Here is a 27703-nt window from a genome sequence, read left to right as displayed (position 1 = left end):
TGCATAGGTACAGAAGCCCTGGCATTGTTTTTCCATGCTTTCGAACTAGTGCCTTGGAACTTGGAGGAAGACTGGCACCCGCGATCATCCCCATTGCTTTGCTTTTTGATTAGATATGACTTTCTTCTCCTCAACTCCCTGTTGTTGGCATGGTCACAGTGCCAGGATCAAGTTCCATCTATTGTCTATGGATATATAATTGGTGAGGGACGAAAAATTGCAGCATGCTGTCAGTTTGAGTCAAATATCAAAACACACCCAAAAATAAAGCACCATTGAGACCATTAGATCTCGTTCAACATCAAGGTCTAAGATTGTGACACGTGGGTGAAGAGGTGTGAAAAAACCAAAACATCCCTTTAGGCTGCGTGCCGTAACAAGGTTCTCCAAAACCGTATTTGTTCAAATTCAAAAGTTTGATTGAATTAAAGGCTTGATTGTTCAACTGAAAATTCTTGAATATTTCTGTGTCTGTATGTTGGTATCTGTGTATATGTTTTTCCAAATTTTTATAAAATTCCTAAAAGTTTGAATTGATTATTCTCTAAAACAAAAGGCAGAGTCTCTAACCCGTCGTAGTTTGCATTATAGCACTCAAACTTTCAACTTTCCAATGGTTCTAACTTTTACCAGCATCGCGGTAAACAGTGCACCCAGTCCATGGCCTCCTGTTTTCTTTCAAGGGTGACAATCCCCTTGCGATTGCGCTCCTACGCCGCCTTTCTCCCCTCCTGCAACAGATTCACTTCTACACCCATGGCGACCCTCGGCACCGACTTGCAGAAAGTCCAAATCAAGCGTGGCGATTCGGTATCCCCTGTTCCTGGCACCCTTTTCTACATTTTGGGGTCTTTTGAGGGAGATGCGTGAAGCAAGAATGCTATTGGCATTGATGAAACTGAGGCAAATTGAGTGCGAGTGATCTTCGCCGGAAAATAAGCACGTCGTATAGCGTAAATTGTCAGCTTCGAGAACGACCACATCATTTGCTTATCGTTTATTATTGCCTTATGTAAATGAATAATTGATGCTAAGATTGATTTATTTTCTGTTGTCTGTAAGCTGATGGAATCTCAAAAAAATGGTAGCCTCGCTTTCTTCAGAACGATTGTAAATATTTTAAAAGTGGACGAGGAATAGAGACGTAAGCAAACGAATAGAGACCACAGGAAAGGGACAACCGGAGATAATCAGCAACTAAAGAAGAAGAAGAAAGAGTGACACGATGGTTGCTGTGTCTTTGGGTCGAGAGTTTTGTAGGCCAGGTAAGGTTTTCTTGGTTTTTGGAGGAGACAATTTCATTCGCTATTAAGGATCTATTTCACTGCAGGGCAAGATTACGCGGCACTGGAAAAGATAGTAAGGTTGGAGATATAGCTTAAAGCATATTAGCATTGCATTTTGTAACATTTTTGCTCGAAAACAGCTGTTTGAAAGCTGGAGTAATCTAGTTGAGGGAAAAAGGAAAAAGTAAAGCAATATGGCGAGGAGAAGGAGAAGGTGAAAACTCTTGGGAAAATTGAATGGCGAAGATAGTAGGACACGTCTACAAGATAATAAACGAAGAACAGGAACAAGAAACCACTTTGAAAGACCGAAACGTTAATGCAATTATTTGGCGAAGATGGTAGGATACAGCGAGAAGATACTGTACGATGATAAAGAAGAAGAGACCACTTTGAAAGACTGAACAGAAATTCACGTGATCGGTTAAGATAGTAAATGCACTTTGATCCACAAATTGAGTGCCTCTAGGGCACCCGAAACGGATTCATTGCAATGTGAGCCCTCCAGCTGGGGGTGGTCACTGCTCTCCTGCATGCTTTCAACGAGCGACTGCCTACAAGTAGATTTCTGACATGGGAGGCCGTGGGAATGGTTAGCGAGCCGAGTCCCTGCATGTGTAGCTAGAAATCAAATTCCAGAGGGGTGGCATCAGAGCATTGGAAGACCATTTCTGGCCTTTGAACCTGCCGGATCCTGAATATCAGCCATGGGAGGCATGCTTGGCTGCTGGGCTTGGCACAAATTCAACACTAACTTGCCACCTCTCCTTCAGGTCGTCCTTCCAATGCACTTCACCTCCCCTTTCCTTGACATTAGTGGAAGGCGACTGAAACCCTATGGGGCTCCTTCTAATGCCTGCAAAGTTGTAAAAATATTTCGCACAGAATTATAACTTTAAGCCTTTCCAAACTAACATATCATCTTCCATTACTTCCATGTATTCTTACTACAAAGCAGCTTCAATAGGACCCCCCGTGAGAAAAAGGCCGCTATTGGGAGGAGGTGATTAACGAATAGGTCCCAAGCAAAGTCTAGAAGGTTCGAAGATCCAGGAGGATCTTAACCGGCCTCAACGATTATATCAAGGGGACAGGGGAGGGGTAAGGAGAAGGGGGGCTGTGAAAGCCTCCCCCTGAAGAAGGAAGAACAGGAGGGTGGGCCTGAGTTGAGGGAGAGGGAGGGAAGGGAGAGGGAGGGCTGAGCGCAGGGGAGAGGGAGGGGAAGGAGAGGGGAGGGCTGTTTGCAGGTTTGAGAGGGAGGGAGGGAGAGGGATGGAGGAGGGGCTTGAGCGCAGGGTAGCACAGGGAGGGGAGGGGGAAGGAAGTCGAGATGGCGAGGCGAGGCTCAACAGATAGGAGAGCAATTACATCAACTACGTCAATTCGACGGAGGGTAATTGAGGCATAGGTTAAGTGGTTGCGACACAGAGATTAATTATTTGCGAATAGCCATTAGATTGGGACCTCAATGTATGCCTCAAGAAGAGCTGGCGCTCCCTTCAGGGACCCGATCCGGTGGGTTTAAAGGCTAGAAATGGCGTTCCACTTCCAGAATTTGGTTTCTTCATCCAATCTGCCGAATTCTGGGGGTCCTCGGAGCACTCTCAGAGTTGAAAAGTTTTAATGGCCATTAGAAATGCATTCATGCAGGGAGAGGCAGCTGAAGGTGTTCACTGCTCAAGCTTCACTGAGCGGCTGCCGCCTGCAGGTAGGTTTCTGACAGGTGAGGCCAATGCCGCTAGAACATGACAAGGTTCTCTTAGCTTCCTTCATGCATGATAGCAGAAGGATTTGTAGTTCTTAAAGAACATTTGTCTTGTTGGTACGAGAAGGAAATGCAAGCCATGCCTCAGTAGTCTGCATTGGTGGCATCCGTGTGGGGGTGATAGGCACCAGGCTGCCCCTCAGCCCCTGTCAAGCTTGTGTTGACATGCGGCTTGGGGTCAAAATGGCCCATGTGGAGGTCAAGTTAGCTGCCATTTTTCAGGCCATGCCATTTTTTCATGGGCGCATGCGAGGGAGCTAAAAAAGCCTTCACCCAGGCCAACTTATTACCTCTTAAATATGTGTGTGGCCCACAAGTAGGGGCCATTTTGCATAGTTACGAGGGAACACCGTTCTGGGTTCCTGGAACGTGGGAACGCTGTTCCCAGAAGGCATACTACACAGGAACGTCCCGGAACGTTCCCAGATGAGGGAACTCCATGTGAACGTTCCCACATCAAATGAAAGATCTACCTCCTTGAGATCGATGATCCTGAGAAACTGATCACTTCTTGTTTTTACACCATGGCCATCCGATATCTCAGTAAGAAGTTATGGATTTGAGAAAGTTTGGAGACGCTTCATGAAGTGCCATTGAAAAACTGCTCCCAAATTTGTCACTACTCCAAACTAGAATCTTGCTTTACGACGTTAAAGATCGTGGAAAACTAATCAATTGGCCTTTTTGCAGCACTAGCATCGATAGTTTGGTCAAAAGTTATGGCCTCCCGAACAAATCACAATTAATCTTTGAATTTGTGAAAGGGGTGTAAGAAATCCTAGATTTACTATATTTAGAAATGTGCTAAGGAACATAAAAGAGGCTGAAATAGCAGAGAACAAGGAATATTTGTATTGCTTGAGTGTCTATAGTGTGTCATCCATACAGTCGGGCCTCTCTTATATAGAGAGTGAAGAGTCACACATGAAAAGGTGTATGTGCATGAAGAGGTGTGTACCCCTTGTAAAGGGTGTGACCCTTGATGAGAGGGTACATTACAATGGTAGTGTCTCTTCAATAGAATGTGTCTTTTGTGAAGGGTTGTGCCTCATAGGAAGTGTCCCGTCGAAAGGGCATACCCTTCCACAAGTGTCCATTCATCAAACCATCCATAAGTCTAAGGTATAGAGAAAGGAATGCGTCACAGATCGTGACATTCCCTCCCACTCAAAAGAAGACCCTGGTGGAGATAATGAACTGGCAAAATATTGCTTTAATATGTCAGGTATTGCTGTAAGTCTCATCAGATTGCCAAGTAGCGTCGGAGTCGTCCAGATCGTGCTAAAGAACAAGGAAGTCGATGTCGAGTCTCTCGTTGTCGATTTTCCAGAATATGCTCAGGAATAAGGAGAACATAATCATCTTTGATTTCTGGGACATAGTCACCTGCAGGAGGAACTGCTTCATCTTCTGGAATATATGTCTTTAACCAAGAAATATGAAATGTTGGATGAATTTTACCCCATGATGGTGGTAATTCCAATTTGTAACTTAAAGGTGAATGTCTCTTGATGATCTGGAAAGGTCCATAGTATCTTGGTCGCAGCTTAGGAAACACAGATGATACTGATCTTGTGCTTTTCACATATGATCCCTGACTTGGAGTAGAATATCTTGCATTTCTTGAACCAGTTGATCAGTTAGGGCCACTCGATGTTGAAGTACAAAATTCGTTGGTACAATCAGAGTGTGTCCATAAGCTGCTTGGAATGGAGTCATGCTGATGGCACTATGGAAAGAGTTATTATAAGCAAACTCAAGGAGTGGCAAATACTCTTCCCAAGCTGTTAAGTGTGACTGAATATAATGTCGGAGCATTTCTTCCAGAACTTGGTTGACTCTTTCAGTCTGGCCATTTGATTCTGGGTGGTAGGCTGAACTGAACAGTAGAGTTGTACCTAGAAAGTGCTTCAATCTCGCGATCCCAAAACTGCTTCCCAGCTAGAAGCTGCACCTCGTAGGTGTGATCGCTAGGTATCGTGGACAGCTCCATCTTCTGCACAAGTTTGTAATTAACAAAGTTGTGAGAGCTGCCCGGGTCAAAGAGAATGTGAAGTCTTTGGTCCCTAACTTCTCCATAAACTCAGAAAAGATCATGGGAACCAAATAACGAATTATTAAAAGTGCAATTACAAGAAAGTGGGCAGGTAATGACATTTACAGAAATACCTGTTATCGAAACTTGATTAGCTCCCTTGGCTTTGGTACCTGGAGCTTCGGTCCTGACGCTGGCATCTAGTTCTTGCGCTTAGGACAATCATTCCTAGTGTGGCCCCGCTCCTCGCATATGAAGCAACGTCCTTCTTTCTTTAGCTTCAATGTATGAAGGAAACGGGCACGACCATTCTTCACCTGAGTCGAATGTTTCTTGGAGGCATTGTCTATAGACTTCGAGTCCTCGGTACCAGTGGTAGACTGGAAGAATTTCCTCTTGTTCTTCCCACCCGTGTCGGCAACTGTGGTTCCCTTTGCGCTGGCCATGGTATCATCATAGATGCGCGCATAATTCATGGCCTCTTGCAAAGTGGTACACTTGTTATTCTTGATCTGTAACTTGTACGAGTCAAGCAAACCATGCACAAAGAAACCTAACAAGGTCACTGGATCCATCTTTGTAGCTCTGGTTTTCACACTAAAATCTGTTTGCTCCTAAACTGTTACGTCGATTCACGGGTGCAGGCACATTCAATAACCTCCCAGCCAACCTCGATGGTAGCAAGCTGTCAGAAATTCAAATCAGATTACGTGAAAGTTCTTTTTTTGCTTGCTTATGCCCAACGAGTCCCAAAACTCCCTAGATGGATCTAGTATGCCACATGTCTGTAAATTAGGGTCCTTCCTTAATGCATTATTTACCCCTCTCTTGGGATATCTATGAAACCATATGCCCCTAGGCACATTTAATGCATTTAGGTCCCTTAGCCTTAGATCCACCTAGTCTAGTGCCATGTCACCCTCACCAAGGACCTTGACCTTTATTCCTTTCTGATCATTTAGATGAAGCCCAAATAAATATAGTACAAACATTGATCCTTTAAAGGAAAATGTCGATTGACCCTTCCGAGGTCATGTTACCTCAACTTGAGTGTAACATTCCTTCCCTCTTCAAGCATCAGTGTCCTCGATGATGAAGTCTTGGAACACTCTCCGTAACTGGTATACGGATTCCCAGGTAGCTTCTGATAGAGGTAGACCATGCCATGCAACCAACACCGTGGGTATCTTCCGATTGCGCACTTGCATTGTTCCGATTGCGCACTTGCATTGTTCCTCGGTCCAGGATTCCTGTTGGTTTGCGTCTTGCATTATCCTCTATCTCCTGAAACAAAACAACACCCTCGATTAGTAAGTCACCTATATGCAAAAATTTCTTTAAACGAGAAACATGAAACACTGGGTGCACCTTACAACCCTGTGGCAATTCTAATTTATAGGCTACCTTGCCTATTCTTTTTAGAATTAACCATGGCCCACAATATCGAGGTGATAACTTAGCACACTCTCCTGCAGTCAAAGACTTAGAATGCGAAGGAACTCTGAGAAAAACTTTTTCTCCTTCCTTAAATTCTCTAGCGGATTGGTTTTCATCTGCATACGCCTTAGCTCTATCCATAGCTTGGCGGATGTTAGCTCTCGCAAGTGCTAGCATCTCCCGCATTTGAACCACAAAGTTCGCGGCACTAGGCACTTTCTGAGGTATTCCAACTATAGTTGGATTTGCTGGTCTATAACCATAGTTCAGCTCAAATGGACTGAACCCAGTAGAGGAATGTTTTCTATCATTGTAGGCAAATTCTAACAATGGCAACCACTTGTCCCATGTATGTTGCCTCAATGACACATATGCTCTAAGCACATCCTCTAAAATTTGGTTGATTCTTTCCGTCTGACCATCCGTTTCTGGATGATTCCCACTACTCTTTCCATCCATAGTGTCTCAAATACCGCAGTCCAAAAATGACCGGTAAATTTGACATCTCTATCTGACACTATGGATTTGGGTAATCCATGCAAACGAAATATATGTCCAATAAACAATTCCGCCACTTGCGGGGCACTAACAGACTCTCTAGTTGGAATGAAGTGAGCCATCTTGGTAAGACGATCAACCACCACAAGGATAGAATCATATCCACCTTGTGTCGTAGGCAGACCTACAATAAAGTGATGGTAGCATGAGCTGTGTTTGATATATTGATCATATGTTTTATTTGGGTCTTTTTGATGCTCTTGATTGGTTTAACGGAATTTAATGCAGGTTTGCTCACTGAGAAAGCTAAATTTGTTCTGTTTTTGTATGCAGTCTTTTGATGCATATGTCATAGGTGAACGAACAGCCCCAGGTATTGTGGTGTTGCAAGAGTGGTGGGGAGTAGACTATGAAGTGAAAAACCATGCAGCCACAATTGCCAAGAAGGGCTTCCGCTCTCTCATTCCTGAGTATGCATTTTATCTGGAGCATATCAAAGTCTTTTTTCTTTGTTTGTGAAATGAATCTAAATTATGGGGTCATCTTGCTTTGAAATGCATACCGTTTAAGATATGACTAGTTTTTCTTCCATTTGTGCTTTGCATCACTGCAGTATCATTGCATGCCTGTGATGAGTCAAGATTTGGAATTGTGTGTGGGAAAATCTCCATTCTCATGAGCTCTATTGATTATGCAGCCTTTATCGTGGAAAGATAGGTCTTGATGCAGAAGAAGCACAGCACTTGTTTGATAATCTGGACTGGCCTGGTGCTATCAGTGATATAGCTGAATCAGTGAATTGGCTGAAGGAGAGTGGGTCTTCAAAGGTGCCATCCATTCATTAATCAGTTTCCGAATCCAGTTATGCTTTTTGTAAACAAGAAGATAAAGCTTTCTGCTCATTTTCAATTGGAAATTTTGTTTAAATAAAGACAGGCTAAAAAGAAAACCCGCATCCTCTATCTTTTTTTCTTTGTTAGCATGGTCTACTGAAAGCAGGTGAAATAATAAAATACACTACAGGTTTATAAATACCTTTTACGCTCTTTGGTTATGATTTTCTTCTAGTTTATGTTGCTTCTATTTCTTGGATGTCTTCCCAACTTTCAAATCTCAACCTTGATGGCACTACTTCACACACACACACACACACACACACACACACACACACACAGAGGCATGCACGCATCTCAACCTTGATGGTACGACTTTTCATACACGCACACACACACGCACACTAACAGACAACTAATAGGATAGTTCGTGCGGTGAATTTTGAAGGTTGGCGTGACAGGGTTTTGCATGGGAGGAGCACTTTCAATTGCTAGTGCAGTTTTAGTGCCAGGAGTTGATGCAGCGGTGGCATTTTATGGTACACCCTCCCCTGAGTTGGCAGATGTTTCAAAGGTGAGCGTTCCAGTCCAGGCACACTTTGGTGAGCTCGACAACATTGCAGGTTTTTCAGATTTGAAGGTGAGACTTTTATGCTTTGGGATATTTGGGACATTTACTTTCAATTGACATACTTACCAATTGTCAGATGCTTTGAAACAATGTCTGTATGAATGGCTGTGATCTGTCGAGAGAGAGAGAGAGAAAGAAAAGAAAGAAAGGTATATTAACGTCGACAGAAGCCCTCACGGGACTATGCGACAAAATACACATCCAAGAAAGATTACATCTGGAAAAGACCAGAGAGTCAAGGAGTGCCCATGGCAACTCAGCTTGAAATTATTCTATCAAACTGAAACACATCGAAGAGAGTGCTCATGGCTACTCAATTCGGGATGATTTAACACACACAAACTAAGTAGAACTAGATCAGCTTACATCAGTTTAAGACTGAGAGTCTTTAGGTTTGGATTTAAAGTCTCTGATGAGTGCTTTCCCATCTTTGTAAACAGCCCACTTCCCTTCTTTCCGAGCTTCCTTTACTTTACTAAGTTCTGTGGCCTTTATCTTGAGCTGAGTCGGAGTGAGTTCCTCTGAAATCCATATCTTGGTTCTCTCAGTTTGTTACTTTGCCTGTGGATTTTGTTCCTTGCTGCCTTGTTGTTCATAAATATCACCGCACAATTCCCTTTCTGAGCTATGTAGTCCTCATCTGAGAGAGAGAGAGAGAGAGAGAGAGAGAGAGAGAGAGAGAGAAAGAAAGAAAGAAATTTTATTAAAGTCTTCGGGAGACCGTGAAGGTCTATGAGACTAAAGATAACTGATACAATGAGCATAACGGTGGTGGTCTCAAAACGGGCCAGCCAACCGTTTCAACAAAAAAGAGGTTATGAAGGACTGTGTGTCTAGTCCTAATACAAAAAATATGTGTCTACCTCCAGATGATACTAAAAAGAAGGGAGGGGCACCAAAAATGGGACAGAGGGGGGAGATACAGTATACATGTGCAGGTGGTGATCGTCAGAGACCAATCATAGAAGGGCCGTCAAATGAGAAGTCGGAAAAAACCCTGCGATAGATGATTGGCCTCTGACGCCACACGGCCTAGTCGAGCTCGGTCGTCGGGGGGCGGCGGGTGGCCCTTGTGGATGAGGGCAACGGTAACCCCGGTGGGGCGGGCAGAGAGCAGAGACGAGATGTCATGGACCTGGATGTGTGAGTCTGTCCGTTGGCGCAGCTGTTGTGGCTCTGGCTCTCGCTCATATCCGCGTCGTCGGCTAGACTGAGAAGAGGTATCCTGTGACTGGAAGAAGTCAGTGATAGGTTGCTGGGTGTCCTCATGCTGTGTGCGCTGCTCGTGTCGTCGTGCTCGGAGAGAGGTATCTCGGTGGCGAGTCATCTCATGTAGGAAAGCGGCTAGGCATCGCTGATCTGGGAACTGCAGCATGTGTGAGAGGGAGCCGAATCCGTCGCGGAAGAGGCAGTGATACCGGCCTCGAATGGCATAATAGATAGGACATCTGAAAGCAAAGTGCTCCTCCGACTCGATCTCCTGCAAGTCGCAAAGTGGGCAAAGGCGGTCCTCTCGTGGGATACCCTCTGCGCGTCCGCTCTCGATCCGTAATTGGTGTGACGAGACCCTAAACTGACCGAGGGAGATCCGGAGCGCATGTGGTAGATGAAGCTGTGTGTAACCCGGAGGTGTGATGAAGCCCTCCTGTGAGATCTGGAGGCAGTGTCGGCGGTAGAAGTCGAGCTTCACAGGAAGCTCGGAGTGAAGAAACCATGTCCGCCAAGTGTGGAGCTGGAGCAGATTCGCTCGAATGAGCCGGTTGACCTCCTGGTCAGTGGGGGAGAGGGGAGATGGTGGAGCGTCAAGGCTGTACTGAAAAGGAGGCAACCGGTCTAAGTCGAGGCCCAGTCGGGTGAACCAACTGGAAAGACGACTATACCAGCATCGCTGGTCCCCATCAACGGATAAGGCCATAGAGGAGGATAGGGCTAGCCAAGGTAGGCGGAGGCGACCGTCGGCGGAGGAGCTGAAACCCCTAACTCTGTGGAGATAGGTGATAGCCTGAAAAGCCGCATCAAGCTGTAGGGGTGAGGCGCCGAACTCTGCTAGAATGATCTGGTGTGGTACTGATGGTTTGCTGCGGATCATCCGAGCAAACATCAGTATCTGTAGGCGCTCGACTCGAGCCCACTTTGTGTCTGAAAGGTCGACTCCCCACCAAGGCCTACCGTACATGCCTGCTGGGCGGACCAAAGAATCAAAAAGGAGAGACTTGATCCGCGGGTCCTGGAAGTGGGAGTGGTAGCACTGTCGCTCCAGCCTGGCAAGAGCGGCGTATCCCCGGCTGATCCTGGCCTGCATGGCCGGGCGCATCGTGAAGATCGGGCCTAAGAAGACAACGCCCAGGTATGTGTAAGAGTCAACTATCTCAATAGGGTCGCCGGCGAAGAGGAACTGCTCTCGGTGCATAGCGGGTCTGGAAGTGTTGAAGATCATTACCTTGGTTTTCCCAAGGTTGACCTTCAAGTCATGTGTATCATAGAAGACGTGAAGTCCATCCAGGTGTCGCGGAAGACCAGTAGCAGAAGAGGATAGTAGTACTGCATCGTTTGCGTATAGGAGAATCTAGATGACAGCCTCCGCAAGAGAGCAGCCTGCACCTCCGAATGTCCTGATGGTGGTCTCGAGCTAGTCGATGTAGAGGCCAAATAGAGTCGGTGACAAGGGACATCCTTGTTTGACTCCGATAGAGAGAGAAATATATGTTAACGTTTGCAAGAGGCCTCGCTAGCGTATGAGACAAAGTGTGAATCCAAGAAGTATCTCATACAAGCCACTGGGGGCTGAAGCAAAGGGTTCACTAAGACCCTTGCTGAGAACTAAAAGCTGAAAACTGAAAGCAAAAGCTAAAACGCTAACATGCTCAGCTAGTGAACAAAATACTAGAATAGCAAAGTAATAGAAGCGTGTCAGGCGCTTAGGGCTAGCACTCCTAGTACATGCTCAGGTTCCATATATCCAGGTAACCTAGTGGCATTCTGATGAGATGTGAGAAGCTCTCGTATCTGTGTCTATCGAGCTGTCTCGCGGCGTGGGGGAGGGCATGGTCTCCTCGATCTCTGGATCCCGGTGTGCTACGTAGAGAGAGAGAGAGAGAGAGAGAGAGAGAGAGAGAGAGAGAGGGAGGGAGGGAGAGAGAGAGAGGTCTATGAGACTAAAAGAAACTTGATACAATGAGCTGAAAGGGTGGAGCCTCTAATCGGGCATCATCACCACGATGAGTACAACATAATCATATCATATCAAATCTAATACATGAGAGAAATATGGGCATGTGGCCAGAATGGAAGCTCAAGGGTGGAGCCTCTAATCGGGCATCATCACCACGATGAGTACAACATAATCATATCATATCAAATCTAATACATGAGAGAAATATGGGCGTGTGGCCAGAATGGAAGCTCAAGGGGAGCCTGACGATGAATGAGGCTGTGATGATAGGAAACCTGCAATAGAGCACCGATGGTGGGCTGGGCCTGTGACTAGCTGTGGTCTCCTAGCGGCTGCCCTATGTCCGACAATGGCCACCGTAACCCCTGTCAGTGGTGCCCCTGATCTAGTGAACATGGAAGGGAGTTCTCCAAGCAAGATCCACCCGCTGTCGAGTCTGTCGTGTCGTTGGCTCTGGATCTCGGCCTCGCCAACCACTCGTGATCTGTTGGTCCGTAATATTTGGCTGGAAAAACTCCGTGATCATACTCTGTGTAGAGTTTGGTAGTGTGCCCTGTGCTTGCCTATGTGTCCTCAGTAAGTGCTCTCTCTGTCTAATGACCTCGTGGATGAGGCATCAAGGCATCTCTGATTTGGGTAAGAAAGGAAGCCAAGGGGGGTCTGAAACCATCTATGAAGAGACAGTGATAACAACCTCAAATCTCATAGTACATAGGGCATCTGAAGCGAAATACTCCTTTGACTCAATCCCATGCCGAGTGCATAGAGAGAGTCACAGGTTTCATCCTCTCAAGGTATGTTTTTCCACCTACTTGTTTCCACTTCTAGATTGTGTTGGTTTCTGCATATTATATGCTCTTGCAAACAGAGATATCTCCTTTACGAAACTCTTACCTTCCATAGATAGGCATCGGGTTAACGCCCTTCGTAGCTCATGCCATACTTTTATCCAACATTTTCTTTCTTATCAATGCTCTAATGTCTCCCTCTTTGTCCGGAAGACTATGGCATTTAGTGAACACCCAAGGCTTGACTACCTTAGAGTTTGGCGCCCTTGATTGGTTAGGCATAGCATAGTGCATGCATAGAGTATTGGTAGGGGGAAGGTTGACATGAGAGCGATACATCTAGTTACAGTGCATACCAACAATCCTCATCTTTTGCTCTTGCTAATTGCATGGATGAGGATAAGTGCCCTCCATAGGAGCCTATGTTTGCTTGCCTGTGACTGAACATACTATCAAGTTTGGTCAAGAAAGTCGATTGATATAGAAGGACTGCCCATAAAGACTCCCAAAATGCATTCTACCCTTATTGTACATGAACATTCTTTTTTGCATTGGTGCCATGTATTGATTGTCAAGACTCAATACATATGAAATGTTAGGCGTAGTGGTATAAGATAGATGAAGCTGCCCATTAACTTCTTGTACAAGCTAGCATATGAATTTCAATTTTGTATTTTTGGGGATTGAAATTGGTCATGCATGTGAAATATTCTAGTAACCCTTTAGCATACTTTCTCGAGCTGACAAACATGCCTTTAATTTCGTGCTATGCTATGTCCAAAAAATAGTGCACCTGTCCCAAAGCTGTCATCTCATGTTGAGATCATTCACATAGAGAATGACAAGAATGGCCATTTTCATGTCAAATGTATGACGATGCCATCTATCTTGGTGTACCATGACTCGTGTGCTTAAGTCCATAAAGTGATTTGTCAATTTGACTATAGTCGGATTAGGTTTACGTCTTGGAAAGTTTTTGAAATTGAGACTAGAAAGTGGTAAAATTCTTTAGAATAGATGAAGGAGAAAGTCCACTTTAAAAGCATTGACCCTTATGGCAAGAAGACTTGGCTCAAGTGGTAGCTAACCACAACTCAGACTTCCCAATTAAACATCATGGTAGAACCAATCCAGTCCAGAGGTGCAGCTGAGTATGCTCAAAAGTAAGTGAAGCAAGCTCATTTCTGAAATGGTAAAGCCATTCTTGTAGAAGGAGTCTCTACAGTGTTTGAGCTGGAGGAGGGTCTCGGGGTAGGTGGTGAAGCCTTAGGTTAGACCGGGAGTGGATGAGGTGTAGTTTGTGCAGAGCAGGAAGATTGGAGGGACTCATTGTTGTGAGCGGGTGTGCCTGAAGGAAGCTCAGGGGGAAGGGGTGGCGGCGGTTAGGTTTTGAATGAGGATGCGATGACAGAAGGGAGGGAGGTTTAGAAGAATTGGAAAGTGGGCATTGGGTAGGGCACTAGGATTTGAGATTGAGGTAGGCTTGTGTTAGGTGGGACTGAAGGAACACGCCTAGGAGGTGGATGGGTCATCCCATCTCCTATTGGTAAAGAACTAGGTTCTATCCCAAAGGAGTGGAGGCCAGTGTGAACTCTGCCTGAAGAAATGAGGGTAGGCCTTGGCTTGGTAAACCATTTCTCTATATTAGGCATTGTCTTGTAGAATTGAAACCTCCACTTGTTAGCAAAAGACCCCACTGTTCAAGGTCCCTAGCATCACCTCCGGAATGATCAAAATATCTTTCGTACTCTGTATATTTTCCAAAGAGTATAGAAGGCATTGTCATAGGGGCTTCCAACACTATGCCAAAATGAGCACCGATGGATGGAAGGATGGTTGGTACTTCTTGCCGAGACCTTGTTGAGAATTCGAAAACTTGATGAGTCAAACCATATCATCCAATGTGAATAGTGGTACCAATAGGATAAATAATTCGAAGTAATGGCCCAAATACACTAGGCTCTACTCGATTAGTGCTTGTGTGGTCTCTAGTGATGTAACCTATGTCATGACAAGATAAATGATTATTTAGTTAATTAATAGTCATTAGAACCTTATTATTGTTAGGCGCCAATTTGATGGTGCGGTTATATGTTTGTATTTATGATTGATCAAGCGGTGTAAATAGTACTGCCAAACTATGTAACATTGGTCAATTATTAGTAATAAAGATGTGCACACATGTGTCTAGGTCCTAGGGGCAATAGGAAAGGGAAGGGTGCATTAGAGTGCATTGAATGGTAGGTGCATGGGTCATAGGATAAGAGTAGGTGTAAATGGGAAGATGGAACTTGAGTGATCTCAAGGGACATTAATGAAAGGGTATCACCCTTCATTGTGAATCTCACGTAGCATTCTCTCTACCACATTGCATTCATCCGCCTTCTCTCTCCCACCTTGCATGTAGGTCGAAATAGAAACAAGTACTCTCACGAGGGTGCTCTTCCCCATTGGAGGGCCAATTGGCATTCAAATTTTGCATGCATTGCACACATTTGCATTCTCGAAAAGTCTGGTTCTTCACAACCTACTCTTGCTTGCGTCTAGTCTTGAAGCTGCTGTTGTGTGGGGGTGAGGCCAACAATGTATTCCATAACAGCTCTATTATGCATATCCTGAATAGCTTTATGTACTTGCTATTTGTCTTTGGGGAAAGGGAAATTGGAATGGTGGTGCAAGTTGAGGATCATGAATCTTTGGGGAAAGGGAAATTGGAATGGTGGTGCAAATTGAGGATCGTGACATTTGAGGTTGTTACTGAACCGCCCTCCTTTAGCACGTGCAAGCAAAGGAGAGACTGAGAGGAAGGATGAGTAGTGCTGAGTTTTTTGACTAAGCGCAGGCCTGCAGAGCTGAGATGCGTTAGAATATTAGGGTCACCTCCCCACTTGTGAACCCAAATATGAGGAGGACATGGGGGAGGATGACGTACACCATAGGAAGGGCTTGATTAGGACTGCCATGTGGGCAGCAGATTGGCTGCCAAATGGGCAGTACACAGACTCTCTTATTGAATTGGATTTGGCAACCTCAAGGGCCTCACTCTCCATCATCAAGGTTGTCACGGGGACGTGGTGGTGATGGTGAAGTGTCTAAACTAACTGTCATTGAATTTGGCCTAGGGTACTAGGCTAGGGGCCTTAGTTAATGCCCAAAAGGTACCTATGATTTTATGTGCAACAAGTGCAACTCCTGGTGCTATTAGAGTGGTTTCATTTCCTAAGGTCATTGGTTTGGTTCAGTGGGGTTATCCTTTAAAAATTGACCCCCTAGAGATCCTTCAAAATAGGGTCATTGGTTCCTTTGCACTGGGGTCATGGCGTGCCAGCTGACCCCCTAGGGGCATTAAAAATCCCATGCCTCATTTTGCTTAGGTGTCTGCTGGTGGCCTATCTGCTTGCCTTGTGTCACCTATGGAAGTCCCTGGAAGGCCCTGGAGCCCTTCCTTGGTTTTCCTTGCTGATTTGAGACTTCACCCCTACCAAGGGCAGCTTGATTCATTCATGGTGGATTTCTGCAGCTCTCCCTTTGCTTGCTGAAGTGGAATTTTGTACTTTCTTCACGACAGTTCTCCTCCCCTTGGTGCCCTCTGTTGTTGGCACGCTTCCGGGACCTGGACGCCTTCATTCTGGGCCACTTTTGAAGCTGTTTTCGACTTTCTTCACGACAGAAGTTCTTCTTTTCGACATCTGAAGCCATATACATGGGTGCCTCTCTTCTTGCTCTTGCCTGGTGCAAGGCGCACTGAAAACGGAGCTGTTTCTGGGCTGTAAACTCTGTTCTGGTGGACGTATTCTTGGCTGATCTGCTACAGCTTGCTGGACGCACTTTTCTCTGATCTTTTCTGGTGCTGGAAGACACTCCTAGGCAGCTCTCTCCTACTAGAGTTTGCTGTCCGCTTCTCATCCTACTTTTGGAGCTGTTTCGGGCTGAAACAGGCTCTTTTTGTTGGCTGAATTCTCATCTTCCTTCGACACTCTTTGCTACAGACATTCCTACTGAGTTCCTGCTAGGTTGGATGCCCTGCCGTTGGCCCGGGAGAGGACTGGGGCACTGGTTGTGATACTCTCTTCCTAGGGGTGCAATGGTTGGCCTTGGGCTCGGTAATGGCTTGGAAATGGGTAATGCATTGCTTGGCATGCTGTCAGACTGGTCTACTTGTGATTATGCATGTCTGCTGAAAGGAACCAAGGTAATAGCACTGGGAGTTGGTCAGTAAGCACAGCCACGGGTTTGCGTTGTACTGGGTTGCACCTGTGGGTGAGCTCTTGAAGGGAGTCCCTTTGTATCTTTAAGCTAACCAGTTTAAATAAATACCGCAAGGAATGCAAGTGTTGGGGCCAACAGGTGTCACTCTCTATGTTTTTGAGTAGGGGCATTCTAGCCTCCCTTTTCTTGAATGGTTACATGATGTTATGCAGTGAAGTTCTATGCTTTGAGTTTGGTTTGTGGACAAAGGCAATCCTTTAAGTTGGCTGTATTTTCATCTTTGTGAGTTAGTAGAGATAGATACATTGCCCTTAGTGATCTAAGGCCGGTTATAGTGGTTCCATTGCCGGGACCCTCATCAAATCATCTAGAGGAGTCCTTGGGCAGCTTGGATAGAGAAAACCTTTGCTGATTTTGGTACAGCCATCCATTGCTTTTGGATATGGATAATATTAGGCTTGGTTATGATGCAGGCTCAGAGTCTGACCCAGAGCCACAGATAAGGGGAGCACACCCCGGAATAAGAGTGCAAAATGCAGCCCATGAAGGGTAGAATGTTCAAGTTGATGCATTGGGGCAGCCAGATCCACAAATGCAAAATCCTGTGGGTATAGTTGCATTGGGTGTTGACCCAAGTGTGCAGGCAAATGCTATGGCAGTAATGCAAACATAGATGGCTTCTGTGTAGCAAGTTTTGACTCAGCTCACTCAGAGCTTTGCTGAGATTGTGCATAATCCAGCTTTGATGCCAAGGACAGAGGCACTGGCCAGCACTTGGCTTGGGCTTCTTGCCTCTGGGGTCCTCTCTATTGCCTTGATTAGTGTCAGCCCGAGTTGCTGCAGGGAAAATCTGCTGCCCTATGACCCGTCTCTTTGCAGAGAAAACACCTCCCTTCAGTAAACAACTTGTTCCTCTCCCCAGGAGTGAGAGAAGAGGGCTGCTGTTTTCTCCTTTGTCCTGCCACAAAATTTGATTTAAGAGGGACTTTTCCAGCTTGCTGTTTTTTCTTTGGCTCCTCCTTGAAGTTGCTCTTGAAACCTGAGACTCTACCCTGCGAGTGAGTAGCTGTGTTGGCATTCTCTATCAATTGTGACATGCTGGAAATATGTGTCTTGGTGTAATAGTCCCTCAACTCTTTGGGAAGACCACAACAATACTTTTCAGCTTGCTCTGAAATAGGGACGGTTCTGTAAGAGCTCACAGGTAGAAGGGCATCCCAAAACTTCTTGTTGTAATCCTCAAGATTCCTGCATTCCCTAGCATTCAAGTTATGCCACTGAGTCATGACATCCACTTCAAAAGTAGTGGTGAGCCATGCGGCTGAGAATGCCTTTTTGAATTCAACCCATGTAGCAGGTGTTTGGCCCTGAAGGAGAAGGTTAGACCACCACTACATGGCATTTCCCTTAAGGAATGTGGCTGCCTTCCTGATTTTCGAAGACTCTCTGAAGTACCCTCCAGCAAAAGCCAAATCAAATTGCTGCAAGAAGGTAAGAGCCTTCATTCTATCTGCATGACCATTGAAGGTCTCAAACTTCACTGTTGCCCCCCCTTCCTTGTAATCCTTCATCTTGAGCCGGGGCTCCAACTAATAATAGCCAGGGGGCTGCAAATAAAGGGGCTGCTGTCCTTGGGGTCCTTCAGGAGCCTGAAGAACACCCCCCATCCCCACTTTAGCATACAAAGAATTTGGGGCTGGCTGTGAGGTCATGGCGTGAAAAATGGATCCTCCTCCAAAGTGTGTAGGCTGAAGCACATACTGTGGTTCGGCTTGCTGCCCTTGCTGCACATTCTAAGCATTGCTACCATGCTCATTCCCATTTGGTCCTTGCCTCTGTGGCACTGCAAGTGGCTGTACCACTGGTGTAGGTGGCTCTGATAGTGGCTGTATCACTAGTGTCGATGGCTCTGGTAGTGTCTGTCCCACATGCATCTGTGGACCCTTGTCTGTACTTCTTTGATTCAGGAGCTTCTTTGATTCAGGAGCCAAAGCAAATTTCATTACTCTTGAACTTGCAGCTCAGTTCGGTCTTCGACTAGAGGAGATTGGTCCCCTTTGTGAGGCCAACATGGCCAAATCCGGAGCTTAGTACCCTTGTGACTCCTATCATAGGGAAGCTACGAATTCACATTCAGGGATATGTGGACTATGAGGATTTCTATGTGATGCCTTTACCTGAGTGTGATGTTTTGCTGGGGATGCCTTGGATGTACCTTGTGCATGCTATCATAGATACACATGACAAGAAGCTTACCTTGACTTATAGGGGTAAAACCCAAGTCATTGATGTAAATTTGAAGGGAGAATCAGTCCTAGTTGTATCCGCTTCGGCGATTTCCTCTATAATGAAAAAGCATATTTCTGCGTATTTCATTTTCGTCAAAGAAAAAGAACCCGATGAGGATAACTCTGATTTTTCCAAGCTGGAAAAACAGCAAACTGAGTTTTTATTTCAGTTTCAGGATTGTTTTTTAAATGAACTCCCAGAGGAGTTACCTCTTGGGAGGCCAGAAGATCATACCATTGATATCATTCCTAGCAGTTCTCCACCTAATCGACCACCATACAGGGTGAGTGCGGCACAGCAGGAGGAGATCATGTGTCAGGTGAATGAATTGTTACAGAAGGGGCTGATTCAGCCAAGCTCTTCTCCATATTGTTCTCGCGTCCTACTTGTGCAAAAGAAGGATGGATCTTGGAGAATGTGTATTGACTACAGGGATTTGAATAAGATCTCTATCAAGAATCGATTTCCTATTCCATGCATTGATGATATCTTGGATCGATTAGAGGGATCAACCATCTTTAGTCGCATTGACTTGAAGAGTGGTTACCATCAGATACGAATCAGGCCGAAGATGTACATAAGACTACCTTCATGACCACTTTTGGGCTTTATAAGTTTCTTGTTGTGCCATTTGGTTTGACCAATGCTCTTGCTACCTTCAATCGTATGATGGATTGCATTTTCAAAGAGCACAGGAAGTTTGTGGGTACAGTCTTTGATGACATTATTGTGCACTCGAAAGATGAAGAGGAGCATAGGCAACACTTGGCAGTTGTATTTGTAGAACTCAAGAAACACAGTTTACTAGTCAACACCAAGAAGAGTGAGTTCTTCATGCCAGAGATACATTTCTTGGGACACATCATCTCACGAGATGGAGTGAGGATGGACCTTGCCAAGATAGAGGCAATCAAGAATTGGCCTCCATTGAAGAACCTACATGAATTTCGTAGTTTTTTTGGCTTGTGTTCATACTATAGGCGCTTCATTCGCTATTTTGCTGAGATAGCTTCACCCTTACATGCTTTGCAGAAGAAGGCAGTGCCTTTCCGTTGGGGGAAGAAAGAAATTGCAGCATTTAATGAGTTGAAAGAAAAGCTATGCTCAGATCCTGTCATCATTTTGCCATACTTGCGAAAGCCTTTTGTTCTTCAATGTGATGCAAGCGGCAATAGTGTTGGAGGAGTACTCATGCAGGAAGGCAGAATGGTTGCATATGAGAGTAGGCTGCTCCAAGATGCTGAACACAACATGAATGTATATGAGCAAGAGTTGGTAGCTGTAATTCATGCTCTTACTGTGTGGAAGCACTATCTTTTAGGTGCTGATTTTTATGTGCAAACTGATCATCAATCGCTGCGATACTTTCTCACTCAGAGAAAGTTATCAGAAAAGCACATGAGATGGGCAAACTTCCTTTCCATTTTTCATTTTCAGATTGTACATGTGGCTGGAAAGAAAAATGTAGTGGCTGATGCACTTTCAAGAAGGCCACGTACGGAAGCTATGTCCAAGAAACCACATGTATCTGCAGCTACCATTGCTTATCACAATGAACTAGATGCCATGAAGGAGCAGTATGCTATAGATGATGCTTTTGCACATATTTATGATCAGCTTATGGAGGGCAATAGGCATGATCATTACACACTTAAGGAGGGATTTATGATGATGCATGGAAAGCTGTGTGTAACGCAGCCATTGAGGCATAAGGTGCTCATTGAAAGTCATGCCCCACCGTATGCATGGCATAGGGGTGTTGAGACTACAGTCAAAGCAGTAGAGCACTACTTTTATTGGCCTTCACTACGAAAGGATGTTGAGGCTGATGTCAGGACATGCATCACTTGTCAAAAGGTGAAGTATGACAGGCAGAAACAGCCTGGTTTACTTCAGCCTTTGCCTATACTAGACAGACCATGGCAGAGTATCGCCATGGATTTTGTTTTTGATCTCCCTCGCACTCCTTCTGGTCATGATGGCATTTGGACCATAATTTGTAGATTCAGCAAGATAGCTCATTTCATTCCAGTAAGGAAGAAGATTACTTTAGAGCAGATGGCAAAGGAGTTCTTAAAATCTGTTTTCAAGTATCATGGGATGCCTGAGTCTATCGTGAGCGATAGAGATCCACGGATGACCAGCATGTTCTGGAGAGGTTTGTTTGAAGACAAGGGAACCTCACTGCTGTTTTCATCTTCTTATCATCCACAGTCTGATGGTCAATCAGAAGAGGCAAATTCTACAGCTTTGGATTTGCTCCGATGCTATGTGTCTGAGCACAAAACAAAGTGGGAACAATACTTGCCACTAATTGAGTATGCATACAACAATACAGTGCACTCTTCCACGGGTAAGGCACCGTTTGAAATAGTGGAAGGAGCGAGGAAGGTTCCTCCTATCTTGCATACAAAGGATAAAATTTTTGTGGCAGATGAGTATGTGGAGGATTTGCGGGCAGCCTATGAAAAGGTTAAGTATGTCCTCCAACGCAGCCAAGATAAACAGAAAAGAGCTGCGGATAAGCATCGCAGGGACTTGGTTTTCATTGAAGGTGATTGGGTGTTGCTGCGTTTTCTTAAAGCACGCCTCAAGAACAAGAAAGGGAAAGTAAAGCTGTACACTAAGCTGAATATGAGGTACTAGGGCCCCTTTCAAGTTCTTGAGAAGATCAATGAGGTAGCTTACAGGCTGAAGCTACCTAAGCAATGGACCATCCATAATGCTTTCCATGTTATCTTACTGAAGCCTTTTCATGGAGAAGTGCCACAGGATATGCAAGTTGAAGAGCAACTCGAAGTTGATGAGCAAGATGAGGTCTTGATTCCTGAGCAGATTGTGGCACATAAGAAACGGAAAGTTAATGGTAGAGTGGCTAGACGCTATCGTGTGAAGTGCAAGAACTATCTTGTGAACGATGCGATTTGGATGGAAGAGAGTGAATTGGCAGATTCACCTCAGATTTTACAGCTCTACCTTGAGGCATTTGGTCTCGAGCCTACTGCGGTAGTCTCTCATGCCGGTTCAGCAGAGCATATGTCTAGAGTGGATGCTCATGGGGGCGGTAGCACCTCCACACCCACAGTACAGACAGGCTCACATGATATCTAGAGATCGCTTGGTGACACTGCGGTTTCACCCAAGGCATTGATGCTGACAGTGTTTCTGCCATGAGACTTCTATGATGAGTGATCATGACACATTGCCATACGGATGGATCTGCAGTCTTGCTGTATGTACATTGTATTTTTGGTACTTCATGTGATGTACTACTATTGATAATGGGTTGTTTTATGCCTATTGTGACACCCTTTTCTATTTGCTGTAATTTTGGGACAGCAAACAAGATAGTTTGCTAGATAGTTTGCTGTTTCAAGAGGGGGGGTATGCCACGGGGACGTGGTGGTGATGGTGAAGTGTCTAAACTAACTATTAAACTAAGTGTCACTGAATTCGGCCTAGGGTACTAGGCTAGGGGCCTTAGTTAATGCCCAAAAGGTACCTATGATTTTATGTGCAACAAGTGCAACATCTGGTGCTATTAGAGTGGTTTCATTTTCTAAGGTCATTGGTTTGGTTCAGTGGGATCATCCTTTAAAAACTGACCCCCTAGAGATCCTTCAAAATAGGGTCATTGGTTCCTTTGCACTGGGGTCATGGTGTGCCAGCTGACCCCCTAGGGGCATTAAAAATCCCATGCCTCATTTTGCTTAGGTGTCTGCTGGTGGCCTATCTGCTTGCCTTGTGTCACCTCTGGAAGTCCCTGGAAGGCCCTGGAGCCCTTCCTTGGTTCCCTTGCTGATTTGAGACTTCACCCCTACCAGGGGCAGCTTGATTCATTCATGGCAGATTTCTGCAGCTCTCCCTTTGCTTGCTGAAGTGGAATTTCATACTTTCTTCGCGATAGTTCTCCTCCCCTTGGTGCCCTCTGTTGTTGGCATGCTTCCGGGACCTAGACGCCTTCATTCTGGGCCACTTTTGAAGCTGTTTTCGACTTTCTTCGCGACATAAGTTCTTCTTTTTTGCATTTGAAGCCATATTCATGGGCGCCTCTCTTCCTGCTCCTGCTTGGTCTAAGCGCACTAAAAACGGAGCTGTTTGTGGGCTGTAAACTCTGTTCTGGTGGACGCATTTGGCTGATCTGCTACAGCTTGCTGGACGCACTTTTCTCTGATCTTTTCTGGTGCTGGAAGACACTCCTAGGCAGCTCTCTCCTACCAGAGTTTGCTGTCCGCTTCTCATCCTACTTCTGGAGCTGTTTCGGGCTGAAATAGGCTCTTTTTGTTGGCTGAATTCTCATCTTCCTTCGACACTCTTTGCTACAGCCATTCCTACTGAGTTCCTGCTAGGTTGGATGCCCTGCCGTTGGCCCGGGAGAGGACTGGGGCACTAGTTGTGATACTCTCTTCCTGGGGGTGTAGTGGTTGGCGTTGGGCTCGGTAATGGCTTGGAAATGGGTAATGCATTGCTTGGCATGCTGTCAGACGGGTCTCCTTGTGATTATGCATGTCTGTTGAAAGGAACCAAGGTAATAGCACTGGGAGTTGGTCACTAAGCACAGCCACGGGTTTGCGTTGTACTGGGTTGCACCTGCGGGTGAGCTCTTGAAGGGAGTCCCTTTGTGTCTTTGAGCTATCCAATTTAAATAAATACCGCAAGAGGCGCCAAGTGTTGGGGCCAACAGGTGTCACTCTATATATTTCTGAGTAGGGGCATTCTAGCCTCCCTTGTCTTGAATGGTTACGTGATGCTGTGCAGTGAAGTTCTATGCTTTGAGTTTGGTTTGTGGACAAAGGCAATCCTCTAAGTTGGCTGTATTTTCATCTTTGTGAGTTAGTAGAGATAGCACTGCCCTTAGTGATCTAAGGCCGGTTACAAAGGCCTAGCACAAGACCCTTGTTGAGGGCACATGAGCTGGGGCAACAATGCCCAGCCAAATGTGGTCAACAAGACTTCTATATGGCAGGCTGTTCAGCCTGTTCCAGGTTGACCACCGAGGCCTGCAAGGATGGCATGCAACAGCAGGTCGGGTCAGAATACAGCAGGGCGGCCAGAAGGATGCTGAAGGTGGTGTCAGCGACCTGGTCGGCAGATCCACATACCCTGGTCGGCGGGCAGGTCTGGTTGGGTATATTTTTGGGGCCAACCTGCCTACGGTCTGGATCTGCCAAATCCTGGGAAATCGTCTGTTACAGGAGGCCTTTTGCCCTAGAAAAGGCCTCCCTTGGGGGTATTCCAGAGTTGAGAACTGGGCATTCAATTGGCACTCCAGCCTGCAGACCGACAAACTGTTGAGAAGAACAATGAGGAGGGCATGATTGCAGCAGTTTCCATTCACTCAGCCTGCAGATCATCACTGAAAGTGAAGAGCAGAGGGAGAGCTTGAGATCAGAGTTCTTGCAGGAGGAACAGTCCCAGACTTCTATATGTTGGAAGGAGCTTTGCCTGCAGTAACCATAGAGCAAAACTTTGCAGGATTTGAGCAGCTACAAAGTCTACATAGAGGCACATGGAAGAAGAGGTGTCGTCTACTTCAGAGGTTGCAGTAATTGGAGTAATATGTTGTACCTAACCTCAGTGATTGCATGTGGAGACAGATTTTGTACTTGGTTTCGTCCATTATATGCTCTCTTTACTGTTCAGTAAGCCCACTTTGTTGAGTTGTGTCTTTCCATTAGTATTTCTTGTGATCTCAAGGTCTGCGAGGGGAGGTGGGGCAGAAAGCAACTCCTATTTTTTTCTACAAGATGGTCAAGCACTCATCGTTAAGCTACAAGGAGCTCCCTAGGAGTGGGTACACTTTGAGGACAGAGTCCATACATGGTGTAGTTCAGGTCCCCCAGCCTCTGGTGTGAGCTGCTTAAATTATTCGAGCCCGATTGGTTGTACACCTATTATGCAGTTTTTAAGAAGGCTTACCACAGCCAGACATTTCGATCACATCATGTTGTCTTTGGTCTCTGGTGCCAGATTGTAGGTTTTGCTGATGGGAGCCATAGCAACGTTACTCAATTTTGCGTTTCAACGCCTGTTGTGTGATTCTATAGTGTTATGAGTTGCTGATCCCTTCTTTGCCACCAATCTTGGCGTCGTTTTGCCGTGTGCTTTGTTGCCCACAGTCAGGTGCATAGGAAACACTCTAGATGAGATTTATTAGAGGCCTGATGTCCGGTTGACCCCCCCCCCCCCCCCCCTCCCAGCTGCGCGAAATGAAAAGTTCCTTTAAATGGTGAGGTTTTGATGAAAGCGGCTAGTGGTGTCTTCTCTGTAGGCCAAAGATGACTCATCAAGATCTGTTCCTTCTTGCTTGTTTTCAGGGTGAGCATGCCTCTCTAGAAGGTCACTGGAGTACACATGATAGTTTTAGAGGTGCTTGTTCTAGAAGAGGTTTGTGCAGTGTAGCCTTTTCTTGAGGTTGCTTTGGAGAATTCATGTTCTGGCACCAAAGATGTGTCTTTTTGCAGTGACCAACTGCTGATCATGGTGGATCTGATGGTTCTACACCTTGCTGGAGTTTTGGCATTGCAAAGTGTTTCGGTAGAGCATAACTCCTTGGTGATCGCTGCTGTTAACGTTGAACCTTCTCTTGATGTGGATTGTGCTGGTATACCCCTATGATTCTTCCGCATTCTCTTTATACTCTTGAATGGGAGGTGTTTTGCCTCTTCTGTTTCACATGTTGATGTGGACAATGCTCCCTCAAATAGTGGTGGTCAATTCTGAGATGTTGGCAACTTGGCATCTACTATTTCTATCTCTAAAAGATGGCTGCTAATCAGAAAAGGTGATCTGCGAGGGAGAGGTGAAAAGAATCCCCATTGAGGAGTGAAACAGGACATGAAGCCATGAGCTTCTAAGCATTGGGAGAAGAAGTGGGTCTCTGACACATGTCTGCTGAAGAAAGAGTGGGTGACTCATATGCATGGCCTGGTTAAGGGAACCTACTGTGGCTGTAACAACAGCGAGTCGTGCTAGGGCAATTGCCACTGCATATGAACCCAAACCTGGGTGATCTATTCATGGCCAGGTTGAAGCTTGGGCGTGGCCAAGTGGAGGTCAGAACAAGTTGAAAAATCAGTGGATGAGTTGTAAGTTGAACCTAGAGCTAGCTGGCACTCTCCGAAATGTGTCAAGGTGCAGCAGCTGACTGGACGGCGGGTTAAAGCACAGTTCTGGTAGGCAGAAAGGGTCAACCAGTGAGATGATGGGGGAACAAGACTCATCGGCAAGAGAGAACAGCCCAGATCATGGCTTGGTGCAAAATGCTCTGTCCTTAGGGTTTCCAGTGTACTCTTTACTGTACTCTGAACTTTGAATTTTTTATTATTTTTTTGGAGGCAAAAAAGAGACTTCTATTAAGTAAGAAAGAAACTCATTAGAGCAAGCTCTGAGCGAAAATACAACATCATGAAATCATGATAAAATCCCCTCAAAGTGAGGTGGAAAACAACCAAGGCTGAGGCTGAAAGTGCCACCTCAACCCTGTAAGAGGCTCAGAGAAGAAAGGAGAGTCCTTCCATTCCTTGAAGAAAGAAGCCCTCCTAGCTGAGGCTGCACAGGAGTCTCCCTGTATCCTCATCCAAATGGCCATCAAAGTATGTACGGTATCCGTCCAGATACTAGCCAAAGTGTGCGAGGGATGAACCTGAGTACCCTCCATAGCCTCTGTACATCTGGCCCTCTAGATATGCCAGGATGCAATGCTTGCTAAAATCTCCCAAGAAGTATTCACCGAGACATGTACATCTGTAAAAGGAAGGCGTGGTATGACATCCAACGAACAGGACTCAATCTGATGACGTCGAACCAAAATGGCCCGAGAGGAGTCAAGTCTGTCATAGAATACTTGAGGCCCTGTAAGAGAAAGCCAAGCCACTGAGCCCCATGTCATAAAGAATGGGAAAATGTTCATAGACACTTTTCTAGAAACTCATTGCTGATCCTAAGCAGTAGGTCAATGCCATCTGTTCTGGACTTGTGGACTCGACCATTAGCTACTTGTATGTCTGTTGGATGTCAAAAGACGATTTGGTTGCACATAGATGGATCTTTGTGGCTAAAAAATATGAGTAAAGTTGCAGTAGTTATATCATATTTGGCATTAAATTGGGCATTGTAGGTTTGATTTTAAGAATGCTGTCTCAAAGTCTAGAGTAACTCCAATAGATTTGTAGTTTTTGAACAAACGGTGTTGTAGTTTCATTCAAGTGAAGTAATGCCACCTTTGTTGTGATTTCAGGCATCAAAATTGCTTGAAGAGAAGCTGAAAGCATCTGGAGTGGAGTATGAAGTTCATCTGTATCCAAAGGTTGGCCACGCCTTCATGAACAGTTCCCCGGAAGCCAGGAAGCGGAAAGAGGAATGTGGCTTTGGCAAACATGAGGACGCTGCAGTTGAGTTGGCCTGGTCCAGATTTGAGACTTGGTTCAAAAAATACTTGCAATATGATGAGTCCCGTGCTCACATCTCCCAATTATGAAGGTTAGTATTCATCCTGATAGAGGTTTATAGTACCCTTGGAGGCACTAGTAGGTGCTGCATATAATTCCACGCTTGCACTTGTCCCCTGCAAAACTATCAAATTAACGTTAAGAAATCATTATGTTTCTCTGAATAATCTTGTATCTTGCGTGGGTTTTTTGCTGGAGTTTCCCGAGCTTCATTTAGGCTTAAGGGTCATAATTACACAGACCCACAGATCGATTTACAGATTATTTCCAGTGTTCTTTTATTTATCATTAATTCCATAAATAAATGACA

At 45.4% G+C, this 27703-nt stretch overlaps 1 protein-coding gene across 1 annotated transcript; it reads left to right on the top strand.

Annotated features, from left to right (window-relative positions):
* The first annotated feature begins 628 nt into the window (after positions 1-628).
* LOC147895485 (alpha/beta-Hydrolases superfamily protein) lies at positions 629-27703 on the top strand. The gene is made up of 5 exons (XM_087383650.1): positions 629-810; positions 7355-7491; positions 7719-7848; positions 8303-8494; positions 27183-27703. The coding sequence occupies exons 1-5, from the start codon at positions 661-663 to the stop codon at positions 27420-27422; spliced, it is 849 nt and encodes a 282-aa protein (XP_087239776.1). The 5' UTR covers positions 629-660; the 3' UTR covers positions 27423-27703.

Source organism: Dipteris shenzhenensis, chromosome 13, assembly GCF_047967505.1.
Source record: "Dipteris shenzhenensis isolate YYH24624 ecotype China chromosome 13, Dip_SZ_1.0, whole genome shotgun sequence".
Taxonomy (NCBI): domain Eukaryota; kingdom Viridiplantae; phylum Streptophyta; class Polypodiopsida; order Gleicheniales; family Dipteridaceae; genus Dipteris; species Dipteris shenzhenensis.
The sequence above is the reverse complement of the archived record's forward strand: the minus strand, read 5'-3'. Positions and strand labels throughout refer to the sequence as shown.